This window comes from Zootoca vivipara, chromosome W (genome assembly GCF_963506605.1).
Source record: "Zootoca vivipara chromosome W, rZooViv1.1, whole genome shotgun sequence".
Taxonomy (NCBI): Eukaryota; Metazoa; Chordata; class Lepidosauria; order Squamata; family Lacertidae; genus Zootoca; species Zootoca vivipara.
The window spans coordinates 2,320,771-2,343,790 of record NC_083293.1 but is presented as its reverse complement, the minus strand read 5'-3'; the positions used below and the strand labels follow the sequence as shown (position 1 = coordinate 2,343,790).

Here is a 23,020-nt window from a genome sequence, read left to right as displayed (position 1 = left end):
GTAGCTCCTTGACAATCTTGTTCAGTTCTTTTTTGTATGCTTGTGTGGGGTCTGAGTCAATTTTCTGAGCTGTAATGATAACGATTTATAAAATATTTGAACCCCTTATCTTAAAATATTTTATTCATAATGTTAAAATAAAACATTCCATAATCTATTTTTTATTTTTCCTATTTTTCCAATTTTTTTGGGAAAAACACCAAAAAAGGCTTCAGGGGAAAAAACCGGGGGGAAACCGTTCCCCCCCCCCGAATTTTTCCAGTTTTTCCCCGGGCCTTCACATCTCTACGTGTGCTGCAAATTCTCCTGAGCTGATGAAAGAGGGGGGGGGGAACACTCTGGCTGGCTGTAGCAATTTGGGAACTGACAACTGCTACAGTCACCTGGAGCCTTCCTCTTTAGTTCCAGTGTTAAAACAAGCCCATAATATGACTGAAGCTTAAATTTTCTTTATATGCCCCCTGAAGAGGGTGACGAAGGACCTATCTTTTCTGTTTCATAAGAGCATATTAAGAGCCTACAGGATCAGGCCAGTGCCCCATGTAATCCAGCATCATATTCTCACAGTAACTTACTAAATGCCCCAAAGGGCAGCCCTCAAGCAGAACCTGAATGCAGTTTTTCCTGTGCATTTCATTAAATCTGTATTCTACACATCTACCAATTTTTCCAGTTCATGTCATGCATCTGACAAAGCTCGTTGTAAGTTGGCAGAATAAAGTTGTTAGTCCCATTTAAGATGCTCTGGGAATCCGCACTGTCCTCTCTTCCAAATACTGGACTAACAGGGTTTCCATTCTGGAAACACTTGTTAATTAGCAATGATAAGAGGGACCCTTATGCCCTTGATAAGGAGAACACAAGTCTAGTGTGAAATTGGATTAGCCCTGGGTTCTTTTTATAGCTGATTCTAAAGGAAGTCATAAACCATAAAGGAGGATGATACAAGCTGGTGGTTGAGAGAAGAGGATAATATTTTGAGTTGGAAATCCCAGAGAGTGTTTCCAGGAAGGATGGAGGTTTCAGCACCAAGGCCATGTACCAGCCCATCTGTTGGGGCAACAGCTACCTTGCCTGCAGAAGTCTGTTTCACTTGGCAGTCTTACCATGCTTACTTGAATCACCTGCTGTATCACTGAACCCAGGCTTGCAAGCCGTTTCTGCTCTTCTTTGTAATGGAGAATAACAACCACAGCATGTCTTACTCAACCTTCACCAGAAGGCCGCAGGGCAAGTTGCAGCATACAAAAATGTAATGCAGTTTTTAAAAGTGTACAACCCCCCCCCCCCAATAGGCCGGAAAACAATACTTCCACACGACATATTACAGGTAGGATACAAAAACAAGTTCTTCAGTTTTCAAAGGCCAGGAGACGGAGGTGTGTCTTCATCAGCCACCCGCCACATCCCGTAATACCATTGGCTATGCCAGCTGGCACTGATGGGAGTTGTAGTTGGAAATTTCTGGAAGGGTACCAGTTTGGCAAAGGCTGCTGCAAAGAGATGATGCCAGGCACACCTCTTGGGGGAGGGAGATCTGTGCTCTTGGAGGCATCAGCAAGGAGGTGGGAAGTGCTATGTGAACTCTGTGCTTCACAGCTGAAGTACATGCACACACACATATCCCATAAGACCTGCTATAACTGATTCCCCATGATTGTCATAGATTGTTATACTCGTGTGTAAAGCTTTTTCACCTTTGTGTTTCCAGGTGATCACTTGAAAGTCTGCCCTCAAGGCTACACATGCTGCTCTCAAGAGATGGAAGAGAAATACAGCCAGCAGAGCAAACAGGACTTCCGAAATGCTGTGGTGGAACTTAGTAATAACTTGCAAGCGACTTTCAGTTCCCGATACAAAAAGTTTGATGGTGAGTCCTAGCCCCTGGGTTGCCCTTAGCTAGCCCAGATGAGACGTGCTGCAATATATTTATGGACTTTGTTTATGCCAACCTTTGATAGCCTGGTTGGAAGTGATAGACTAGAGCATCAGTAGAAGGTCCCAGGTTCAGTCCCAAACATCTCTGAGTTGGTCTTTATGCAGCACATAGTGAAACCATGGGACTTGCTCCCACTGGAGGTAGTGATGGCATCAACCATGGCTTTGAAAGAGGATTAGACAAATTCAGGGAAGAGGAGAGGTCTATTGATGGCTACTAAATGCTTCTGAACACCAGTTACTGGAAGCCACAGGAGAGGAGAGTGCTCTTGTGCTCAAATCCTGTTGTTTTAGATTACAATTCCCATCGGCCCTCCAGATGTTTTGGCTTACAACTCCCATGATCCCTAGCTAACAGGACCAGTGGTCGGGGAAGATGGGAATTGTAGTCCAAAACATCTGGAGGGCCGAAGTTTGGGGATGCCTGGTTTACACAGACAAGGTTTTGTTGTGTTTGGTCATTATTTTTGTTTGTTTTTTCTACAACTCTCCTTTTCAAAGTTGTGCTTGAATGACTCAAAACTTTGGTACCACAAGTTCAGAGGGCTGCTTATTTTGCAAACCACTTTGATAGAAATATTTGCTGATTGCATCTCTTTAGTTACCCACAAGGTGTGTGCGTCTGTCTTTCCAATTTTATTCATGAACAGCAAACTCTGCATGCACTTGGGTTTTCTTTTTGGGTTTTCTTTTGCTGTTCCCAGATGGGCATGATTTGCAAGAGTCCACCTAAACTCTTTTTAGACCTTACTGCTTACTTGTGGCTCTAATGAACATCTTCTCAACATTGAGTCTTGTTTAACACCCTCATGCAGAATCCAGTTAGCAGGATTGGGCACAGAGTGGATGTGAAATGCAGTTGTAACTTCTCTAGCTCCATCCTTGCTTTTGCACTTGGAGGGGCCAATACATGGTGATGAGGAGTTTTACCTTCTCTGCACAGCTTCTGAATGTGCAGCTTCTGGTTGCCACAGGCTATAAGGGTCTCGCAACTCCTAAAACTTTACAGTGAACAGAAGAGAAGCTGCTTAAGATTAGGAATATTTCCCACTTTTTAAAAATGCACCTGAAGATTGTACCTTGCTTACCTGAAAGTGCAGATCTCTGGCCTACTGCACAGGGTAGAAAATACCCACGTCCAGTAACAGAAAATGCTCGATTTGTCTTATCCCCACCCCACCCCCAAGATTTACATACTGCTTGGTTGCAATTCTATTGCTTGCCAACAGAAAAGTTTCTTGGAAGAGAGGACTATTGATGGCTACTAGCCATGACGAAGAATGTTCTGCCTCCATGGTTGAAAACAGTAATGCTTCTGTTTTTTTTTTAAACAAACTTTATTTGGAATTATTTAAAATACACACACTCACAAACATACACATACACGTATAACGTTAAAGTAAAGAAAAACAAAACTAATATAATACAAAAAAGAAAATAAAGAAAAACCTTATATTCGAAAACAATCACTTAAACAAAGTAAGAATAAGACATAACAGAATCCAAATAATATTTGTAAAGTATCCAAATCATAATTATAACAAAAATTCTAACGTGAGAATCTTAATCATCAAACAGAAGATTTAAAATAGAAGCAAATAATGAATAAACAAATAATGAATAAACAAATCAAATATCTCTTCAGACAGTCATTCATACTCAACCCCCTAATTTATGGACTCTGGTCCAATTCATCTTAACCATTAAATCTGTTAAGAGAGACTTAACTACCCTCCCCATACCCTCCACCCTGGTGACTTCCAGTCATTCCTGTATGTTGATTATCTTTCTTTGTTCTGATGCATACTTAATACAATTTTCTCCTGCCCCTTAATTTCCTTGCCCTTCATATCTCTGCCTCAAGATTCGCTCATTTTACCTTATTTTTCATATATGATTCAAAAGATTCCCAATTTTTACCCGCTTTTTCCCTACCCAATCCTTTTGATATCCCATTTCGAATAGCCAAATTCTTATATCCCACTAATTTCATCCGCCAATCTTTAATATTTGGGATTTTGTCACTTTTCCAATTTTGTGCAATTAGAATTCTGGCGGCTATAGTGCTGTACATTACCAAACATCTATCTTTGGCCTTAATTTCTTCGCCTACCATGCTCAAAAGAAATATCTCCGGTTCTTTCTTAAATGATGTCTTAATTATCTTTTTTAACTCCTTATATACCTGTCACGGTGGCTGGAGAAGGCTACTTCAGAGTAACGACTCTACACAGCTCTGCATTTTATGGTTTTATTGGTGCTGAGTATTTACAGTGCTAATGGCAGTGCTATTTACAAAGACCCATCTGTTTAGCTTGAATCAGAACCTCCCAGTGGCTTTTGGCGCGTTTTGCGCCAACATAATAACTTGGGGAGACCCATCCTCTTCCCCCGACGCCTTTTGCGAAGTTCCGGATTTGGGGGGACTGGCCTGCCCCCCTTCCTTTCCCCTTCCTGTCCCACCTGGGACGATGGCTCTCTTTCCCTGCCAGAGCCTTGGAACCCACTTCCTGTTTGCCCAATTGAGCTGGAGCTTTCCTTCTTTTCAGCCTCGCTCGGGTCTGGGCTGGAACTCAGGAGGGGAGGGGCTTCGCGATATCCCTTGCCCCTCACATCCATTCCCCTCCCAGGCCCCCCTTCTCCCCTCCCTAGAGGCTGCTCGGGTGTCAGTGGTGACTGAAAACCTAGAAACTCCGTGCTGTCCGATCCGGTTGGTGTGAACACCTCCCCCCAGTCCCTCTGTCTCCCTCCTTCCTCCTGTGAAGAGGGAAATCCCAAAAAGTCCGTGGCCTCAGAACTGGTGGGGGTGAAAATCTGCTGCCAGTCCACCTCGTCCTCTGACTGAGTGGACCTCGGAACTGCCCATATCTCCTCCTCCGTGTCCTCAAACTCTGCTTCCCATCTCCATGGTGAACTGCTTTCCCCCTCCTGTGTTTCCTCCTCCTCCCATTCCCGTTCCATGTGCCAGGGCTTGGGCCTGTGTGGGAAGAGGGCGTGGAATTCTTCCACTAAGAATTCCTCCTGTATCTGAGTGGCTGGGATCCACTCATTTTGGGATGGCGGGGCGTCCTCCCATGCCATGAGGTACTCCAGGCCCCCCACCCCCTTTCGTGAATCAAGGATGGCCGTTGCTTCATTGAGTGGCTCCCTGCCTCCACCCTCCCCCCCTCCCTCGGGGGTCTGTGCGCTGTCTCGGAACCTGCTACTTTCCCTGTACGGAGACAGCAGCGATCTATGAAACACTGGGTGTACCCTCATGTCCTCTGGCAGTGCCAGCCTGAATGCCACCGGGAAAGATCTGAGGTCGCGCCCGTAGTTGGCCTTAAAGGGCGACACCCCTGTGGAGACGTGCACCGCATTGTTGTAGGCAAATTCTGCCAGTGGCAGGCGATCCACCCAGTCCGTTTGCCTCTGGCTGACGTAACATCTCAGGTACTGCTGCAGAATGGCGTTGACCCACTCCGCCTGTCCATTGGTCTGCGGGTGCCGAGCCGTCGACAAGCTGACCTCCACCTGCCTAACAGCGAAATTTTTAACTTAGACCACATTTCCATTTTCCTTTTGATCTCTTTCCAAGTTCTTTCGTAATTGTCTTGAATTAAATTTATGTTGTTTGCTGTCATGTGGATTCCTAAATATTTTATTTTTCTCTTAATTTCAATGCCAGTTATCTCTTGTAATTCTTTCTTTTCTGCTTCTTCCATATTTTTTGTTAAGATACCACTCTTGTTATAATTTATTTTAAATCCGGCTAATTTCCCAAATTCGTTAATCTTTTCCAATGTTTTAGGGATGCTTTTTAGGGGGTTTTCGGTGGTGACGATTAAATCGTCCGCATATGCCCTAACTTTATATCTTTTCGCTCCCAATCTAATCCCTTCTATTTCTTTTTCTTCTCTTATTTTCTTTAGCACAACTTCCAGAACTATAATGAATAGCAAGGGGGACAGGGGGCACCCTTGCCTTGTACCTTTATAGATTTTAACCTCTCCAGATGTTATCCCATTTATTACAATTCTTGCCCTTTGATCTTCATATATTGTCCCTATTGCTCTTCTCAGCCTTTCTCCGAGTCCTAGTTCCTCTAATACTTTCTTAAGAAATGCCCACGATACCTTGTCAAAGGCCTTTTCAGCATCAATTGTTAGTATTGCCGCTTGTTTCCCTCTATTACTCTCCAGATATTCAATAATATTAACAATATTTCTAATGTTATCCTTAATCTGTCTGCCTTTAACAAAACCGGCCTGGTTTTCATGTATGATTTCTTTTAGGACTAAATTTAGCCTATTGGCCAGGACTCCTGCGTAGATTTTATAATCATTATTTAGAAGGGATATGGGCCTATAATTTGCTGGAGATTCCAAATCACTATTCTGCTTAGGTAATAGAGTTATAATTGCGTCTCTCCAGGAATCCGGTGTCCCACCTTTTTCTAAAATCTCATTAATTAATTTTTTCAATGGTGTCATTAATATATCTTCTAATTTTTTATAATATTCTATTGGTAGGCCATCGGGCCCTGGGGACTTTCCAATTTTCATTTTTTGAATTACTTCTCTAATTTCCGACTCGTTTATACTTTCATTCATTTTCCCCATTTTTTCTTTCATAATTTTTGACAATTTGGCATTACTTATATACTCTTCTATTTCCTTTTCCTTTTCGTTTTCTTTCCTGTATAAGTCTGTATAGAAGTCCTCAAACACTTTCCTTATTTCTTTAGGTCTTTCTACCACCCTCCCCCTTATTTTTAATTTGTTAATTATCCTTTCACTTTTCCTTTTCTTTATTTGCCAGGCAAGTAACTTGCCTGGTTTGTTGGCCCATTCAAAGTGTTTGTACCTCCAGAATTGTGCTTCTTTTTCCATTTCTTGCTCAATTAGATTTTCGTACTCTAATCTTAAAATTTTAATCTCTTGTTCTATATCATTTTTTTAAACTTATATAATAATTTCTCCTTCCTTTTTATCTCCTCCATTAACTCTATTTTCTTAATTTCTTTTAATTTCCTTTCAATTTTACTTTGCTGAACGAAATACCCCCTAACCACCGCTTTTCCTGCATCCCATATTGTTTTCAATTCTACCTCCCCGTTACAGGTGAGCTCAAAATATTCCTTCATTAAATCACGTGCTCCCTGTACAACCTTTTCGTTGTGCAGTAGGAAGACATTCATCCTCCACCTTCTGCTTTTTTCTTGTTCCATTTCCTCTAAACAGAGGGTTACTGGGCTGTGGTCAGTCAAAGTCTTGGGGAGTATCTCTACTCTCCCAATTTTTGTTGTTAATTCCTTAGACATCCAAATCCCGTCTATTCTACTTGCTGTCTGGTGCATGGAGGAATAGTAGGTGAATTCTTTTTTAATCGGGTATTTATGCCGCCACGCATCGACCAAATCTAGATTTTCCACCATATTGTTAAAACTTTTGGGGAGTTTAATTTCTTTCCTTTTTCCCCTATTTACTGATTTATCTAATTCTGGCTCTTGAACCCCGTTGAAGTCTCCCATGATCAATATTTTTTTCCCCATATGTTCAAATAGTTTCTCTTCCATGACTTGGAAGAAACTACCTTTGCCCCCATTGGGCGCATATATTCCTGCAATTAGCCATTTTACTCCTTCAACTTTTATCTCCACCATTATTATTCTCCCATCTTGATCTTTCCATATCAAATTTGGTTCCCATTTTCTTTTAATGTATATTACAACTCCTCTTTTCTTTTTATCTGCGGCTGTCACAAATGCTTTCCCCAATTTTTCATTTTCCAAAATCTTTTCGTGTTTTTTATTAATATGCGTCTCCTGGAGACAAATTATATCCCAATTAGATTTTTTTAATACATGTCCCAATTTATTCCTCTTTTTTATTGTTTAGGCCATTCACATTCCATGAGATTGTTTTAAGCTTCATTTTATTAAATTCTCAATTTTCAATTTATTATCAATTTATTTGACAAAAAAGAGAGAGAGAGAAATTAATCTCTCTTATTTATAAAAAGGAAAAAAAGAAGAAAAGGGAAGAAAACTTACAGCTTCCCACTCCTTCCTTCCTTTCATTCACTAATACAACAGAAAACGGAACAAAGAAAAACACCAATACCACAACAAAAGAAGCATTTGTTTCGGGGGAGATTCTAGTATCCATTGTTCTTAGAGGTGTAAAATATTATTTCCCTTAAACCCCCTTGTGACTCCCATTGTCAGTTATTAAATATCTCAAGTCTCTTGTATCTGCCCTTCTTCTTCCTCTTCTACCTCTACCTCGTTTTCCTCTTCTTTGGCGCTAGCTCCATTTTCATCTTCCAGGCTGCTGTCTAGTTGTTCTTCTGCCGGTCTCACCCTTTCGCCACCTAACTCCTGCCAGTACTTTCTCCAGAAAATGTCCGCTTGTCCTACTGATCCAAACTTTCTCCGCCTTCCTTTGTAGAAAAAAGATAATCCCTCGGGATATTCCCATCGAAATATTATATTTTTCTTTTTTAGTGGTTTAGTTAAGAATTGGTATTTCTGTCGTTTCTGAATCAGTCTTGGCGGAATTTCCTTCAGGATCACTATCTCTACACCATTTATTTTCATCTTCTTTCTCCCTTTTTTCTGTAGGATTTTTTCCACTAGCCATCCGGCAGTGAAGGTGACCAAACAGTCTCCCGGCCAGTTGTTCTCTTTCGCTTTCTTTGAGTTCACTCTGAAGACTTTTTCCACTCTTTCTTCAATCCCGTCCTTCTCCACCTCCAACCAACGTGCTATTTCCTCCACAATTAATTTCTCGATGTCTTCGTTGTCTTTCTCCGGGATATTTCGAAACCTCAGCGTCTTCTCTCTTAATTTTAATTGCATCATCGCAAGTGCATCCAGAGCGGCCTCCTGTAATGCTCTTTGTGTCTCTAAGTCTTTCCTCATCTTTTCCATCTCCTTTCTATCCTCTTTCTTTTCTTTATTTGCTTTCTGGATGCTATTTTCTAGTGCCAAGATTTTATTTTTCATCTCTTGAATTTCTAGTTCAGTTGCTTGACTTTTAGCCTCCACTTCTTTCAGCTCATTTTTAATTTCAGTCCTTTCTTTTTTGCTTTGATCCATCTTTTCTTCCATTTTATCAACTTTTTCCTCCAAAGATTTCACCCTGTCACTCATTTCTTTTTTTATCTCCGTCAAGTCCTTTTTGACCTCTCCTATGTCACTTTTCAGGCTTAAAATGAGCTCCCTCAAGTCCATCTCTGCCTCCATTGTGGAACTCCTTCTCTGTTGTTGACTTCCTGTTCCTGCTAACTTTGGTGGCATTGTGGTTTTTTTAACTGCTATTCACTGTAATTACTCTCTCAATCCACCAGATGGAGTCTGCACCTTGGCTTACTTAGGATGGACTGTCTCTTTAAATTCCTCCTCTGACGTCGCTATTTTAATTCAGTTGAAAAAGGACTGTCTTTCCAAATTCTTCCTCTGGCGTCGCTGTTTTAAGTCACAATAGGTCTTTAACTCTCCTTTAAATCACCTCTCTTTGTCTTAACTCTCCCCCTATTTCCGGCTTCTTCTCTTAGCTTTTTTGCTCAGTAATGCTTCTGGATACCAGTTACCATAAACTGCAGGGAGGGAGAGGACTGCTCTTGTGCTGGGGTCCTGCTTGCTGGCTTCCCACAGGCATCTGGTTGGCCACTGTGAGGACAGGATCTTGGCCTCATCCAGCAGTGCTTGTCTTAGGTTCTCCTACAGCTGGCTCCAAACATTGGGTTTTTGCAGTCTCCCAAGCACCACATAGTCTGTGTTACTAAACAGATTTCTTAATTAAACACTTCCTTTTTGTGGAGTAGCGATGGTGGGGGGGGGCACAGGACATGCCAACCCTGATGTCTTCCTGGATGAGAAGCAGAAGCCATTTCTTTGCAGACAACTTTGCAGCTATGATGAATGTTGGGAGTACCTCAGAGGTAGAAAACATCTAGGAAGCATGCAGAAGGTCCCAGGCTCAGCCCCCAGCATCTCCAGGTAGGGCTGGGGGTGCCCCCTGCCTGGAATCCTAGAGAGATGTTGCCAGTATGTGCTGGTGGTATTGAGCTTGGTATGGACCCAATGGTCTGACGCATGAGGCAGCTTCACACGAGCCACAACTGCCCCCCCCCAGTCTGTATCTAGAACACAGGATCATAATGTGGCATCTAAACGATGAACGAGCAGAAGCCATGGTTTGGCATTCTGTCCAAACCAGCCCACATCTGTTTTCCTTGCCAGATTTAATGCCGCTGTAACATCCTTCCCTTATACATTGAGAGAAAGTCGGTGGTCATCATCAGCTACTGAAATTATTTCACATGAAGTTCAAATGCTGCAAAGTATATGTTTGTTAGGGCCAGCTAAGAAGCCACAAGTTGTCATCCAGAGTTTTGTTTTGTTTTTAGATCAGGATGGATGTTTAGCAAAACAGGAAGGGGAAGGGAAGGAGATGCTGGGTATGGTGGGAAAGACCCAAGGCCTTCACTGTACCAGCCTCAAAATGGAATGTAGGAGGTGTTGGGTGGGTTTAATTTGAATGAGTGTGCTAGGGACAAAGCAGATTTCAGGCAACACTCGTCGGGGCTTGTAGGAGTTGTAGCTCAAATTGACTGTGCTGGCTGGGCCTGGTGGGTCTAAAACAGTGATGGGCAGCTGTCACAGTGGCCGGAGTGGGCTACTTCAGAGTAACGACTCTACACAGCTCTGCATTTTATCTTTTTATTGGTGCTGCGTATTTACAGTGCTAAAGGCAGTACTATTTACAGAGACACATCTTATCCGCTTGAATCAGAACCTCCGAATGGCGTTTGGCGCGTTTTTCTCCAACATAACAACTTGGGGAGACCCATCCTCTTCCCCCTACGTTTTCTGCGCAATTCCGGAGTTGGGGGGACAGGTCTGCCCCCCTTGCCTCCCCCTTCCTGTCCCACCTGGGACGCTGGCTCCGCTACCCTGTCTGAGCCTCGGACCCCACTTCCTGCTTCCCCACTTGAGACGGAACTCTCCCTGCTTTCCCCTGCGCTCGGGGATGGGCTGGAACTCAGGAGGGGAGGGACTTCGCGATATCCCCTGTCCCTCACATCCACCCCCCTCCCAAGCCCCCCTTCTCCCCTCCCGAGGGGCTCCAAGGGCGTTGGTGACGACTGAAAGCCTAAAAACTCTGTGCTGTCCGAGCCGGTTGGTGTGAACACCTCTCCCCAATCCCTCGAGCTCCCTCCTTCCGCCTGAGAAGACTGAAATCCCAAGAAGTCCGTGGCGTCAGAGCTGGTGGGGGTAAAAATACGCTGCCAGTCTGCCTCTTCCTCTGACAGGGTGGACCTCGGAGACGCCCATACCTCTTCCTCTGGGTCCTCAAACTCCGCTTCCCATCTCCACGGTGAACTGCTCTCTGCAACCTGTTCCCCCTCCCCCTCTCCCTCCCTTTCCATGTGCCAGGGCTTGGGCCTGTGTGGGAAGAGGGCGTGGAATTCTTCCACCAAGAATTCCTCCTGTATCTGAGTGGCTGGGACCCATTCATTCTGGGAAGGCGGGGCATCCTCCCATGCCATGAGGTACTCCAGGCCCCCCACCCCTCTCTGAATCAAGGATGGCCGTGGCTTCATTGAGTTGCTCCCTGCCTCCCCCCTCCCCCCTCCCTCGGGGGTCTGTTCGCTGCCTCGGAGCCTGCTGCTTTCCCTGTACGGCGACAGCAGTGATCTATGAAATACTAGGTGCACCCTCATGTCCTCTGGCAGTGCCAGCCTGAAGGCAACCGGGTTGACCTGTTGCGTGACCGTGAAGGGGCCCAGCCGTCTGGGCGCCAGCTTTTTGCACCGCCCTCTGGTGGGAAGGCCCTCCGAGGACAACCAAACCTTGTCCCCCACCCTGATGACCTCCCCCTGTCGCCTGTGGCGATCTGCCCCCTTCTTGTACGCTGCCTTGGCCCTCTCCAAGTGTTCTCTGAGCTGCTGGTGCACCGTCTCCAGTTCCTCTGCCCAATCCTCTGCCTGTGGGCCCTCCTCCTCCTCCTCCCTCTCTGGGAAAGATCTGAGGTCGCGCCCGTAGTTGGCCTTAAAGGGCGACACCCCTGTGGAGACGTGCACTGCATTGTTGTAGGCAAATTCTGCCAGTGGCAGGCGATCCACCCAGTCCGTTTGTCTCTGGCTGACGTAGCATCTCAGGTACTGCTGCAAAATGGCGTTGACCCTCTCCGCCTGTCCATTGGTCTGCGGGTGCCGAGCCGTCGACAAGCTGACCTCCACCTGCAGGAGGTTCATGAGCCACCGCCAGAACCTGGAAACAAATTGGCGGCCTCAATCCGAAATAACTCTTAAAGGTAATCCATGCAGTCTGAATACGTGGTCAACAAACAGTTTGGCTGTCTCTTCTGCGGAGACCGCCCTGGCACACGGTATAAAATGGCACATTTTGAACATAAGGTCCACCACCACCAACACTGCGGTCTTGCCCCTGGATGAAGGCAGGTCTGTGATGAAGTCCATGGACACTACTTCCCATGGCCTGTGCGGTGTGTCCAATGGCTCTAGCAACCCTGCTGGTGCTGCTCTGACCACCTTTGCTCGCTGGCAGGTGTCACAGCCCCTTACATAGTCCCGAACATCCTCCCGCACCCCTGGCCACCAGAAGTGTCTCATGACTAGGTGAGTGGTTTTGTCCCTTCCAAAATGACCCGCCGTTGGGTTGTCGTGCATCTGCTTGAGGACCTTACCTCTGAGCTGGTTGGTGGGCAGGTACAGGGCTCCCTTGTAAAAAAGCAGCCCCCTGCGTTCTGCAAAGTCTTTTGCTTGCTCCCTCCCCCCTCGCAGCTCTCTGAAGATGTGGGTGGCAAACTCATCTGCTGCCGTCAGTGCTGTGAGTTCTGCCTCGCTCACCACTGCTGCTCCGCAGGACCATGCCGATGGGGGAAACACGTGTCGGGGTGCTGGTGGCAACTCCTCCTCCATGTATTCTGGCTTGCGGGAGAGGGCATCCGCCCTGACATTCTGCTCCCCCGGTATGTAGTGGATGGAGAAGTTGAAGTGCGAGAAGAACTCTGCCCACCTTATCTGCCGCTGGTTGAGCACCCTGGCTGTTCTCCAGAACTCCAGGTTCTTGTGGTCCGTGCACACCTGAATGGGGTGCTTGGCGCCCACCAGGAAGTGTCTCCAGTGTTTAAACGCAGAATGGATCGCCAGAAGCTCCTTATCAAACACCGTGTAGTTGCGCTCTGGCTGGGTCAGTTTTCTCGAGAAAAAGGCACAGGGTCTCCACTCTCTGTTGGCATCCAGTTGCAGCAGGATCGCTCCCACAGCTCTGTCTGAAGCGTCGGTCTCAACGCGTAGGGGCGCATCCTGCACCACGTGGAACAGGTTCTGGTCTGAGGCGAACACCCTCTTGAGGCTTTCGAACGCTGCTTGCGCCTCCGGTGTCCACCTGAACTTTTGCTTGCCTCTCAGGCAGTCCGTGATGGGAGCCGTAACGCGAGAGAAGTTCTTGATGAACTTCCTGTAGAAGTTGGCGAAGCCTAGTAGGCGTTGGGCATCTTTGCGGGTCCTGGGGCTGTGCCAGTCCAGGATGGCCTGAACCTTGTCCTTGTCCATCGCTAGCCCCTTGTCTGACAGCTTGTAGCCCAGGAAGTCCACCTCCTTCGTGTGAAACTTGCACTTCTCCAGCTTCACATACAGGTGGTGCTCCTTCAGGCGCTGCAACACCTCCCTGACATCCTTCACATGCTGCTCGGGGTCATTGGAGTAAATAAGGATGTCATCTAGGAAGACCAAGCAGTTCTTGAAGAGGAGGGACCCCAGTACGTGGTGCATGAAGGCCTGGAAGCATGCTGAGCCCCCTTGCAAACCGAAGGGCATCACCAGATATTCAAAAGAGCCCAGAGGCGTGAACATCGTGGTCTTCCACTCATCGCCTTCCCGGATCCTGATTAAGTTGTACGCCCCCCTCAGGTCGAGCTTGGTGAAGATCTTGCCCCTGCGTGCCGCTGTCAGCAGATCGTCCACTCTGGGCATTGGGAAAGCCACCGGTTCCGTCATGCTGTTGAGCCGTCTGAAATCCACCACCAGGCGGCGCTGTTGCGTGTCTTTCTTGTCTACCCAGAAGACCGGGCTGCCCCCTGCTGCCTTGCTTTCTCTGATGAACCCCCGCTTGAGGTTCTTGTCGATGAACGCACGCAGATCCTCCAGTTCCTGGTCTGACATGGAGTACAGCTTTGCTGGGGGTAGTGTGGCCCCTGGCACCAGGTTGATCTGACAGTCAAAGGACCTGTGGGGAGGCAGGTGGTCGGATTCCGCTTCGCTGAAGACTTCCTGCAGGTCCCAGTACGGCTTGGGTATTGCCTCACCCCCCCTTGACGTGCATGGTGGCCACCGTGGCTATTGGAGGCCCCTCCCCTGGTTGGTGCTGCATGCAATGTTCCAGACAAAAGTCTGATCCAAACGTGATGCATCTCTGGTGCCAACTGATGGAGGGGTCATGGCGCGCCAGCCAGCTCATGCCCAAGACGATGGGGGGGGGGTCTGAGATGGTGGTGACGTTGAATGCCAGTGTCTCTGAGTGCCGTCCCACCGTCATTCTCATGGGGGGGGGTCTGATGGGTGATGGCCCCTCCCAGTAACTCCCTGCCGTCAATGGTGGCGACGTGCAGGGGAAAATCCAGCTGCAGAAGTTGGATCTGGTGCTCTTCTGCAAAGTTTCTCCAAAAGAAGTTCGCTGAAGCCCCCGAGTCGATTAAAGCTAAGACTGTCAGGGGATACCCATTAGGGAGCGTTAGCGTCACTTCTAGAACCACCCCTGCTCTGGGGGGTGGGTGGGCTGGCGCTGCTCCTCGCTGTGCGGGTGGGTGGGTTGGGGCTGTTGTGTGCCGATTGCGCCTGGCTGCTGCCCCTTGTCTCCTGCAGCCAGGCTGTCTCGTTTCCCTGCTGTGGTGCTGTGTCAGTGGGGGAGGGCACAACCGTTCCCGCCTTTCCTTGCCACTCCCTGCGATGTGGGCAGTCTCTGACGAGATGCTGAGGGGAGTTGCAGAGAAAGCAGTTTCCGCCCCTTCCCTCCTTGCGTCTTGGCGCCGCCGGGGTTTGAAAAGCCCCCGCGCGCGCGCGCGCTATCAATTTGCATGGGTTCTTGGTCTGGGCTGGCCCCAGGCGTGGCTTGGGAGAGCTGTTGGGGGAGTGGCTTCTCCTGCGACCGTGGGAACCAAGCCCGCTTTGCGCGCGTTGCCTGCTTGTCGTTCCACCGGGATTCCTGTCTCACCCCCACCGCCAGAGCCGCTTTGCTAAGCTCATCCATATTATTGGGCTTTGGACCTCTCGAGAGCTCATCCTTGACATCCTCATGCAACCCCAAATAGAACGCAGCTTCCATCGGAGGCGAGTGCAGTTCCCACCCCAGTCTGTGCACCAGCATGGTGAATTTAGACCAATACTCGCGAACTGTCATTTTTCCCTGGCGTAAATTATGCAGTTCCTCTTTGGTATGGTCCATATGGCTATCAGACGCATACATTACTTTTAAAGCTTCTAGAAACAGTTTGACATTCTTCATGCAAGGATTTTTTGCCGCTATTAACTGTCTAAGCCACTCCCTGGCTGCCCCGGTAAGGTGTTCCACTATAAACGCTACTCTGTGCGCATCATCAGGGAATTCATCATGGTGCAGTTCGAGGGCATACAAGATCTCAGTCTCAAAGCCATGATACTCCCTCGGATCTCCGTTGAACTTGCTGACTAGGGTCCCCGCTCTCCTTCCTGGCAGCACTTGGAGTTGGGGCCCCCCTCCTCCCTTGTTTCTCTTGGCATCCAACTTGTTCTGGAGGTCTACCGCTACCGCCCTTAACTGCTGCTCTTTTTCCTGTAGCGCTCTCACCTGTTCAGCAAGGTTTTGCCTGTCCTCCTTGACCTTCTCCGTTTCTTGCTTAGCCGTCTTTAATTCTCCTTGTGCCTGCAACGCCAGTTGCTGCAGGTCCTGCTGGGCTTTCTCCGCTTCTGGCGAGCTCATCCCGGCAACTCCAAAGTAGCCCAAAAAAAGATCCGGAGGTTGCTGTCACAGTGGCTGGAGTGGGCTACTTCAGAGTAACGACTCTACACAGCTCTGCATTTTATCTTTTTATTGGTGCTGCGTATTTACAGTGCTAAAGGCAGTACTATTTACAGAGACACATCTTATCCGCTTGAATCAGAACCTCCGAATGGCGTTTGGCGCGTTTTTCTCCAACATAACAACTTGGGGAGACCCATCCTCTTCCCCCTACGTTTTCTGCGCAATTCCGGAGTTGGGGGGATAGGTCTGCCCCCCTTGCTTCCCCCTTCCTGTCCCACCTGGGACGCTGGCTCCGCTACCCTGTCTGAGCCTCGGACCCCACTTCCTGCTTCCCCACTTGAGACGGAACTCTCCCTGCTTTCCCCTGCGCTCGGGGATGGGCTGGAACTCAGGAGGGGAGGGACTTCGCGATATCCCCTGTCCCTCACAGCAACCTTTTGAGCTTGGTGTGTCAAAATTTGCCAAAAAACCAAGCATAACTCGAGTGGTGTGTCACTTCGAGGGAAAAAACCACAATTTCGCAATATTTATAGTTTAAATAAGAAAAATGTATAATTGTTCCCCCTTTTAAAAAAAAGGAAAAGGGGGAGGGAAAAATGGTTAAAGTTTTTTCAAAAAAAAATATTTTGAAAAAATATTTAAAAAGGGGAAATAATAAGGCAAAACCCAGAGGTCTTTCCCAGTGGGACTCTGGGCTCAGGCCTTCCTCCAACGGGTCTGCCGCTGGGGAGGTGGGCTCGAGTTGGGCCTGTGCCTCCTTGTGGCCCTCTTCAGCCCACCTCTCCCCTCACTCGGTATGCTTACGCAGCGGCGGGGCAACAGGGAAGGGCTTTCACCTTACTTGGGTGTCTCTTCTCTCTTCCTGGGATGGCGGCGAGGTGGTGGCGGTGGCAGCAGTGAGGTTGGGGTCAGGGTTATTCTCCCCCCTCCAAGGGCCCCCTCCTCTCCCTTGAGGCAGGGGCGACGGGGATGGCAATGGAGCGAGCGGACCCCTGTTCTCCTTTGCCTTGTTTTTCCTTCTTTTCTCCCTCCTTTCTGTGGGGGTGGCGGCAGCGGGGCCGTGCCGACCGCCATCTTTCCTCGCCGGAAAACCACTTCCGTGCCTTTGCCGGAGGTGGAGTTGTGGGCAGACCGAAGAGCCCATTGCGTGGGGGCTGCAGTGTCAGCGGCTAAAGTGAACCCTAAGGCGTTCGCCCAGGCAGTCAATGCCTTGCAGTCCATTTGCGGCCAGCTGGGCCCTCTCTGCAGCACGCTGGTTCCGCTAGCCGAAAGCTTGCAGGATGAGTCTCCACCTAATTCGCAGGATTGTGTGGCAGACACCCAGTTCGAAGACCTGGATGGCCCGTCCACTTCCGCGTCCCTGTTTTCTACTTCCACCTCGGGTGGGGGGGGTAGTGGCCTGGTTCAAGAGCCGCGGACCCGGTTGCAGAAGGCCCGTTCCAATACTCCCGGCCAGCAATCGGTGGCCTCGGGGTCTCAGGCGCCGGGTTCTCTCAGTGGAGCTGCCCAGTTTGTTGCAGGCCAGCAGGGGACCCAGCCCGCGGCAGCTGCAGCGCAGCAAGGGGCGCGGGCGCGTGATTCAACCACGGACGACGAAGCGGCGGGGCGCGCAGCGGGCGGAGAAACGGAGTCGCGGGACGAAGAAGACCGACGCCAGGGTGGAAAGGCGAAGAAGAAGTCGGCGAAGCGTAAGAGGAGCAGAAGGGACGACTCGGACGACGACACAGGTACGTCCTCGGATTCGGAGTGCGACATCCCAATGGAGGATTATTGGGGTGTGGGTGAAGACCAGATGGGTTTCCCTCTCTGGGTGCACAAGAGGAGGGCCAGCACCCACCGTAAATCATTTAGGGGTACGTTGGAGTGGCGGGACGGTGCGTTAATTCCCGACGAAAAATATGCCACGAATTCGGACACGGATATCCTTTTGGGCTCGCACCTGTCAGATAAGAAGAGGGAGAAAATTTTGAATGGGGACTATATTGATGTTTTCACCATCCTTCCACTGACTCAGATGATGGGAAAAGGGGAGAGGCGCAGGGATTACAGGGGTCGGCGTTATAGGACGCCTCGGGCCGACCGCACGTTTGAAAATTGGTTAGAGGGCATACACATTTGGGCGGCCGTGATCTCTGCGGCATATCCAAAGCGAGCGGTGCACCTATTTGCATACATGGCCGACGTTAGGTTGGCTCACAAGATGGCGGGGGAGACGGCAGCTTTGAACTATGATGAAGACTTCCGCAGGAATGCTTCAAAAAACCCCAAAACGCGTTGGGATCAGCGGCACCAGCACTACTGGAGTAACCATGTAGTGCCGTATGTTGATAAAAAACAAACTGACCCCCCAAAAGCCAGCAGGTTTGAACCCAAAAAAGACCCGCGGCGTAGGGTCTGTTGGGAGTTTAATAAGGGACTCTGCCAAAGGCCCAATTGCAAATATACTCACGAATGTGAGAAGTGCTTGGGTCAGCATCCGGGGGTATCCTGCTTCAAGGGGAAGCAGTCCTTTCGGGGGGCCAAGGGCAATTCTCACCAGGGCCCCAGATACCCCCCCAGTGCCTCCCACGGAGCAACCTCAGGACAGAATAGATTCTAACTGTTCTCTAGCCATGGCCTACTCCCCTGTGAAACTGAACCCCTTAAAGATGTTGCTAGCCCTATACCCTAACAGACCTGCAGCTCTGTACCTGGAGGAGGGTTTCTCTTCAGGTTTTCGCATCCCCGTTCGGATTCCGCCTTCCTCTACCGACCCACCAAATCAGAAGTCAGTTAGGGAACGTCCTGATATAGCCATCAAAAAAATAAACAAAGAACTATCGGCTGGCCGGGTCGCGGGCCCATTTTTAACTCCACCTATAGCTGACCTCCACATTTCCCCGCTAGGCATAGTTCCAAAAAAGGCCCCAGGAGAATTTAGGTTAATTCATAATCTTTCTCACCCAAAGGGTAGCTCAGTTAATGACGGTATCCCGCAAGAGCTTTGTACGGTAAAATACGCCTCCTTTGACCACGCAGTGAAGCTGGTCCGCCAGTTTGGCAAAGGGGCCTTGATGGCGAAGTGTGATATCGAATCGGCCTTCCGCCTCCTTCCTGTAAACCCCCACGACTACAAATGGTTGGGTTTTAGGTTCGGGGGCGCTTATTTCATCGACAAAGCTATGCCCATGGGATGTTCCGTCGCATGTTCGGCCTTTGAAACTTTTAGCACATTCCTGGACTGGGCCCTTCGTGCTAGGACTGGTCTGTTAGGTGTCACACATTACCTAGATGACTTCCTTTTCGTGGGTGGAGCGCACAGTGTTGACTGCGCAGGCCTCATGAAGGCCTTCGCTTCCCTTACAAGCGAACTAGGGGTGCCGCTTGCAGCTGAAAAAACCGAAGGACCTGTGTCTCGCTTGACGTATTTAGGTATCGAATTGGATACGGTAGCCCAAACCTCGCGTTTACCGGCTGATAAACTAACAGCCCTTAAGGAGTTGATTAGACAGCTTATTCCCCGCAAAAAAGTCACGTTGAGACAAATGCAATCGCTACTAGGGCACCTTAATTTCGCTTGCAGGGTAATCTCACCTGGGCGCCCCTTTTGCCTAAGGGTTGCCAGGCTCACTGTAGGACTAACCCGACCGTTTCATAGGGTTCGCTTGCCAAAAGGGGTCAAAGCGGACCTTGTGAACTGGCTGACCTTTCTAGAACAATACAATGGCGTATCTTTATGGCAGGATAGCATTTCACTATATTCAGACTTTCAGATTCATTCTGACGCGGCGGGCGCATTGGGTTTCGGGGTATATTTCAGAGGGAGATGGTGTGCTGAACCTTGGCCTCCTAGTTGGAAAAATACAGACATTACTCGGGATTTAACATTTCTAGAATTCTTTCCCATAGTGGTAGCAGTGCATCTTTGGTCGGACGACTTCAGGAACCGGAGAGTCTGCTTCAACACGGACAATCAAGCGGTAGTCAGTGTGCTTACCAAGCAATCTTCGCGGTCGGAGAGGGTGTCTGCCCTCCTACGGCATTTTGTGCTGCGCAGTCTCGAGTTAAATATGCACTTCTCAGCCAAATTCGTGCCGGGGCAAAATAATAATATCGCAGATGCTTTGTCTCGTTTCCAGATGGACCGCTTTCGCTCATTAGCACCAGATGCGCAGCAGTATCCAGAGAGGTTCCCGGAACACCTATGGAACCTTGGAAACGGGAAATCCTAAAGGGAGTATTTGCTTCCGTGGCCCCCGCCACCCTCAGCTCCTATAAACGAGCATGGGCAGAGTTTCTATCCTTCCGGCAGAAGGGTGCTGATGTGCGCCTCGAGAGCCCACCAACCCCCGAGGAGGTTATGCAATACGTGGTATACCTCAGAGGGCTGGGTCGCGCCGCCAAGACTCTTGGCATCCACACTGCAGCTATCACCTTTTTCTCGAAATCTCTTTATCTTACAGACCCGTGCGATAACTTCCATTTGCGTAGAGCAATGGAAGGCTGGCGTAGGCTGCAGCCTCCTGTTGCCGATTCCAGGCGGCCCATCACGTTCGAGATGCTTACCCAAATCCATAGGCAATTGAGAACTCTTTGTTGGTCCAAATTTGAAGCGCGGCTGTTTTCGGCAGCCTTCTCGATAGCTTACTTCGGGGCCCTTAGGGTTGGGGAAGTGGTGTGTGAGGACCACCCGGATGGTGTTACCCGGGGCATATTATTACGGGATCTATCGCTGTCCGAAGCCCAAGCTATTGTACGCGTCCGCCACTCAAAAATGGATCAGAAGGGGAAAGGCGCTAGCATTCGCCTCCCGGCGACAGGCGCCGCAGGCCCTTGTCCAGTGAAGGACACTAGGCGGTATCTTTATCTCCGACCGCCGGGTCCTGGCCCGTTACTCATTCACCATGATGGTGCTCGGCTCACTCGGCAACAATTTACCAGGGTACTTCGCAAAGCCATAGCATCTTGCGGGTACAACCCCACAGAATTTTCTGCCCATTCCTTTAGAATTGGCGCAGCCACTTCCGCTATGCACCTAGGCTTGTCAGCGGAAAGGATCCAAGAGATGGGGAGATGGAAGTCGAATGCTTACAAGCGGTACATTCGCACGTAGGTTGTCTCTGGTGGCTCATCCGGCTTTTCATCTCTACTTTTCAGGTTATCATTTCATCCGGGTTTGGATAGCGGGGCACAGTATAGTGCACTGGGCCCAGAGAAGAGCAATCGAAGTTGGTCTGGGATGCGGACTCGGCCTTCCAGGGAATGTGGAGGTTTCCTGGATATCCAGGAGGGGTATGCGGTGGAACGAGTTGCTGCCGATCATCCAGGCCCGGGCTGCCTCACTTGGCCCCCCAGATGTCTTGATTGTGCAACTCGGGGAAAACGACTTAGCCTACCGCAACGCGGTCGATTTGAGGAAACATATATTCAAAGATTTTGACATTATGAAGGAGAGTTTCCCGCGGATGACGTTATTGTGGTCCTCCCTGCTGGAAAGGCGCATTTGGCGCGATGGCCGTTGCCCTAAAGCCTTGAACAATTCCAGGAGGCTTTTGAACTCAGTCGTGGCCCGCAGAGTGTTATCCTTGAATGGCCGGGTTATACAGCATCCCACCCTGAAACGAAGTGAAGCAGCCCTCTATCGCGATGATGGCGTTCACCTTTCTCCGATCGGGAATGATGCCTGGCTACGGAACGTTATTGCTGCCATACGAGATGTCCTGAATAATGTAGATCTTAATTAGGCGAATAAGAGAGTAGGGTCACACTCCCCCGATAATATCTGAATTCATATCTTAAAACAATTTAACCAAGTGCTAAACTACTAATTAGGGTTACGCTAAAATTAACCTCTGGGTGATTATAACATGTGAGCGGATTGGCGGCGAGCCTGGGGGGGCTCGAGTGGCGGTTAGGCGTTGGAAATTTGCATAACAATAAGATGGAGGAGGGGCAGATTGCGTCATCACCTGCCCAAATTTGGAGAAGTAATTCCGTTAAAGGATTCCGGGGGCGAGGCTTGGTCCAGAGCCTGGAGTCGCCAGGGCCGTAAGGCACGCCCCGTACGGTGGCCACAGAAGGAGTTCCGGTTGATCGGCATCGCCGGGTTCCTTACTGGTGGTTAACTTCTCACGGACTTCAACACACGGGTTGGAGTCGGATTTAGTCTGATAGGTTCCAACGCCTAAGCCAATTCCGCTCAACATGCATATTTAATAAAGTTGTGGCCTGAACCACCCATTTAACCTTTAAATTCTGTGTCACGTGTCATTATTACACTGCTCGGAGGGCATTGCTACACAAAACCACTTCCGTGCCTTTGCCGGAGGTGGAGTTGTGGGCAGACCGAAGAGCCCATTGCGTGGGGGCTGCAGTGTCAGCCCCTACGCAATGGAAGTTCCCGCCTGCGTCACCCACGCCCTTGTCCAATAGGGATGAGGGGGCGGGGCCGCGGCGTTTAAACCCCGCCGCGCAGCCGGAACTCACCCTCTTTCTCACAGTTTGCCGGAGCGAACAGAAGCACCCGCCCACCCGCCCCTTAAAAAGAGAATAGGGGGCGCTGCTGCGGACCTGGTCGGTTGCCTGGTTAGTCAGTGGACCGGGTAGGACTTTTCCCATACTGGGCTAGCCATGATGGGTTTTTCGCCTACCTCGTAGCATGTCGTCACAACTTAGGTTAGGCGGTTAGGCGTTGGAAATTTGCATAACAATAAGATGGAGGAGGGGCAGATTGCGTCATCACCTGCCCAAATTTGGAGAAGTAATTCCGTTAAAGGATTCCGGGGGCGAGGCTTGGTCCAGAGCCTGGAGTCGCCAGGGCCGTAAGGCACGCCCCGTACGGTGGCCACAGAAGGAGTTCCGGTTGATCGGCATCGCCGGGTTCCTTACTGGTGGTTAACTTCTCACGGACTTCAACACACGGGTTGGAGTCGGATTTAGTCTGATAGGTTCCAACGCCTAAGCCAATTCCGCTCAACATGCATATTTAATAAAGTTGTGGCCTGAACCACCCATTTAACCTTTAAATTCTGTGTCACGTGTCATTATTACACTGCTCGGAGGGCATTGCTACACAAAACCACTTCCGTGCCT

The 23,020-nt window shown here is 49.1% G+C and overlaps 1 protein-coding gene across 1 annotated transcript in view; it reads left to right on the top strand.

Moving 5' to 3' along the window:
* LOC132591451 (glypican-4-like) overlaps nucleotides 1–23,020 on the top strand; it is a 115,279-nt gene that overhangs the window by 55,577 nt on the left and 36,682 nt on the right. Inside the window, exon 2 of the mRNA XM_060270049.1 lies at nucleotides 1,712–1,870. Within this exon, the coding sequence (XP_060126032.1) occupies nucleotides 1,712–1,870 (159 nt within the window). The remainder of the gene's footprint in view (nucleotides 1–1,711; nucleotides 1,871–23,020) is intronic.